The sequence below is a fragment of the Eucalyptus grandis genome, chromosome 11, assembly GCF_016545825.1.
Source record: "Eucalyptus grandis isolate ANBG69807.140 chromosome 11, ASM1654582v1, whole genome shotgun sequence".
NCBI lineage: Eukaryota > Viridiplantae > Streptophyta > Magnoliopsida > Myrtales > Myrtaceae > Eucalyptus > Eucalyptus grandis.
Window position 1 is genome coordinate 5,895,082 of NC_052622.1, and position 4,260 is coordinate 5,899,341.

General features: G+C 38.2%; 2 protein-coding genes across 2 annotated transcripts; both read left to right on the top strand.

Annotated features, from left to right (window-relative positions):
- On the top strand, positions 1-1,811 carry LOC120289664. The gene is made up of 2 exons (XM_039304979.1): positions 1-942; positions 1,744-1,811. The coding sequence occupies exons 1-2, from the start codon at positions 162-164 to the stop codon at positions 1,809-1,811; spliced, it is 849 nt and encodes a 282-aa protein (XP_039160913.1). The 5' UTR covers positions 1-161.
- Positions 1,812-3,296, top strand: LOC120289541 (rust resistance kinase Lr10-like; the record flags this gene model as incomplete). Its single annotated transcript, XM_039304590.1, has 1 exon — positions 1,812-3,296. A coding segment is annotated over one exon (1,212 nt), but the record flags the coding sequence as incomplete, so codon positions are not given.
- Positions 3,297-4,260: the final 964 nt, after the last annotated feature.

Below are 4,260 nucleotides of genomic sequence, written 5' to 3' on the forward strand. Positions count from 1 at the left end.
CCGTTAATTGACTGGGGCTTCTCTGTAGACCAGACAACTCCAAGCCTCCAATCAGATTAGGATCACCCAATCTCTTCTGAATCTTTACAAATTGCGCCTCTCCTCCACGCAGACCAAGCCACTCTTTACCAATTCCTCTTTGCCCAAAACCGATCAGAGACATGTTTCATGGTCTCAGCTCCATGAATATCTGCCTAGTGTTGCTGCTCATTCTTGTTCGATTGCGAGCCATGATTAGCAATGCCGAGCCAAATAATCCGCAATGTGTTGCTTCATCCTGTGGTGATGTTCACAATATAACTCAACCGTTTCGACTGAAGAGTGATCCGAACGGATGTGGTGATCCAAAATATGAGATGGTTTGTGAAGATAATCGTACCGTTCTATACTTCCATGATAATCGATTCTATGTGCAGTCTATCAATTATTCCAACAATCATATTAGATTAGTTTATGACGGGTTGGAAAAGGATAACTGCTCATCTCTTGCTCATTATTCATGGGTGTTGTATGGCTTCAGGAACAGTTTCGATACACCCTTCATGTCCTCCTATTATGATAGTTCACTGGTCATTGTGAACTGTTCAAAGGTAGTTAACTCTGCCATCTACATTGCCACGAGTCTATGCATTAAGGGTTTGCACTCTTCCAACACATCATCGAATTGGAACTTGTATGCTTTGTTCAATCCAGCTGCATCAGATGTTAGGGACTTTTGCACCATTAGCGGCTGGATGAAGTTAGATGATTTTATGGTTTATGAGCAGATCGATAGTAGCTCCGACAAGTTCGAGCTAATCCATAAAATCATGGCTGATGGATCTACTCTCTCCTTTTCTTCAGACAGTCCATCCAGGGAGAAGACAACTTTCATAACTTATTTTATTCTGGTACATTGGATACGAATAGCTTCTTCTACAGCAGTCAAGTTTGCGGATCCAGGTACTACGAGGGCGGTAAGTATTTGGTCAGCAATGAATTTTACCATAATTTTGCATGATTCTGTACAATGTTTCACTTCCCACTTTCTCTTCAAAACTGGAAAATGAAAGAAACAGCCAATATCCAAGAAACTTATGACAAATATACAAGTTAGTGTACGTCAACTATTTGTGTTTGAAAGTTTTTGGGAGGATCGCATTACTTATAAATTATAAGTTGAAGTAGTTGCAAGATTCGCGGAAAAAAAAAATGAAAAAGTGACGGTAGAAGCCACCCCCAAACAGACTCAGATCAGCTGCACATATACAAGTGTCTAGATTATAATTCCTTTCCACTGAAGGGCTAGAACTCCCACTGTAAAAAAGAAAGAAGATGCTTGTGCGAGCAACCACATGACTAGCTTTTGTTGGCATAGAATATACATTTTCTTAATTTCTTAATTGGTTCTTTAATTAGTCACTTAACTAATAATCCGGGAGACGCTCCTTAACATTCCTTAAAAAAGTTGTAGTCATGTATCACTAGGAGGAACAAAATTATTAATTAAATATGGAAATCACTGTTTCTCTAGATTTGTTAACATCTAACAAAGTGAAATGAGTTCTTTGTATTGCCTACCAACTATGTATGAAGCTCGTTATTTTCATTTATTTGTCAATTCACGCGTGCCACTACTCATATTCTTTTGGACAAAAGTCAACTTATACAAAGTGATGGGCTACTACTCTATTTCCTTATGAATTTTGTTTTCCAAAATTCTTTTCCTTTAATTCCTTCTCACACCATTCATTCCTTCCACAGGTCTGCTGAAAAATATTGTAATTTGGACTATTGGAGATTTTATAGCACTACTAGGTAAGCCGCAATGATTCGTTCTTTCAATAATTATACAAATAACATATTCTAACCCAATAAAAATCTCTTCAGTGCCTTTTTGTGTAGCGAAATTCCTAATTGGGATGCCATTTGTCACAATATTTCTGATCTACAAGTATAGAAGAAGGCACCTGGCAATGGACAAGAATATTGAAGAATTTTTGCAAGCTCAGAATAACTTTTTGCCCATAAGGTACTCTTACTCTAATATTAAGAAGATCAACAAAAACTTTAAGCACAAACTAGGTGAAGGGGGGTATGGTTCCGTGTACAAAGGAATGCTTAGAAGCGGCAATGAAGTGGCCATCAAGATTTTGAAGCAGTCCAAGGCCCGTGGCCAAGATTTTATCAATGAAGTGGCTACCATTGGAAGAATTCACCATGTTAATGTAGTGCAACTCATCGGTTTTTGCTTTGAAGGCTCGAAACAAGCTCTCGTGTATGATCTCATGACAAATGGGTCTTTGGATAAGCACATTTTTGCGGAGGAAGCTGATAAGTTTCTTGACTACATGAAAATATATGAGATCGCTCTTGGGGTGGCGAGGGGGATTGGATACTTACATCGGGGGTGTGACATGCAAATACTACACTTCGATATCAAGCCTCACAACATTCTTTTAGACAAGAATTTCACCCTGAAAGTTTCTGATTTTGGACTTGCGAAACTTTATCCGACGGATCATCGCATAGTCTCGATGACTATTGCAAGAGGAACCTTGGGATATATGGCACCTGAGTTGTTCTACAAAAATATCGGCGGTGTATCTTATAAAGCGGATGTCTATAGCTTCGAGATGTTGCTCATGGAAATGGCAGGTAGAAGGAAAAATATAAATGCAAATGCGGAGCACTCAAGCCAAATTTATTTTCCACTGTGGGTGTATGACCAAGTCAATGAAAAAGAAAGTGTTGAAATGGAAGAAGTTGTAGAAGAGGAAAGGGCAGTTATAAAAAAGATGATAATAGTTGCACTTTGGTGTATACAATTTTACCCTGACCATCGGCCTCCAATGAACAAAGTCTTAGAAATGCTTGAAGGAGATATTGGTAATATTCAAATGCCTCCAAAACCACTTTTTTACCCAACAGATGAGCCGATTGACGATGACAAAGCAGAGATGGAATTAGAAACATTTTCAACTTCAGCAGGCGCTTCCATAATTTCTGCTAGTTTTCCATTTGGAGGTAGCAATGATGTTTAGAACCATGCACAATTTGATTGGAAAAGCTTTGTTCCCCACAATATGGTATTATGTTGGGAGGGAGGTGAGCTAGTTTAGTTGTACTTTTTTTTTTTTTGGTCGGAGTGTTATTTAACTTCATATATAGTTTTGCCATGTGTAGTCCATACAATCTCCTAAATGGGATGTATGTTTGGGTTCATAACCGTGCTTGGGAAGCATATTCTATATGTTCATCCAATGTGAATTTCAGCTAATCCAGTTAATCATCTATAAACCAAATCACTTGTTTTATGTAGAATATTCACCTCAGAGCGCTGTGAAACATGCCATCTTACATAGACTTGCCAGTGGTCCAATGTCCTCGTTGACTTGGTATTAATCATTTAGAGGTCGCTAAGCATTTGTCTCGCCAAAATTCAAACTCTTTATTCACCCGTTGCAACAAAAATTTATTTTCTTTGCAATTCATTTGCTTTGATAAAAAAATCGATCAAATTCCTGAGAAAATACCGATGGGGCCATCATATGGTCTTGAAAGTTACATTAGCGCTAACTTAAACTATTGAAACTTTCATTTGGTCAACATAATGTATTTGACTCTTAAAACTTCCATTTTGTTCATCTAAGTCTTAAAACTTGCAACTTTATTGTGCGTGAGTCCTTCCGTTAAGCTAAGAACGTCTCCCAAGCCATTTCTATACCCAAGCAATCATGTGCCGGCTTGTGACTATGGTGAAACCGAGATGGAACTGAAAACTCTATCGACTTTGTCCAGCGTTCTCTGCTAATTTCTTCCACATCCCAATTTGAAGATTCAATTAGGGAATCGCTCTTCAGATTTAACACACATGACCCAACCGTAAGGATTTTGACTCCATTATTTGGGGTACGACATCTGAGTTGACTCATCTGTATGATAGGACCTCATGGAAGACAACTTTCTTTTGCTACTTTGATTCATATACTTTAGATGCTATGCCTCCAATGATTTCAGTAGGATCTTCGGAGGTCAGGTTTGCAGATCCCAGTACCATAGGGGCGGTTAGCATCTGTTGGCAATGATATGTAACAGCAATTTTGCATGATTCTGCACACACTTTCACTAACTACTTTCTCTTCAAAACTAAAAAATGACAGAAATATTTTAAATCCATGAAATAATGACAAGTTGTACGCGTTAATACACGTCACTATATGTGTGTTTGAAAGGTTTTAGAGCTTCGCATTACCTATGAAAACCAAATAGTAGGAGTTG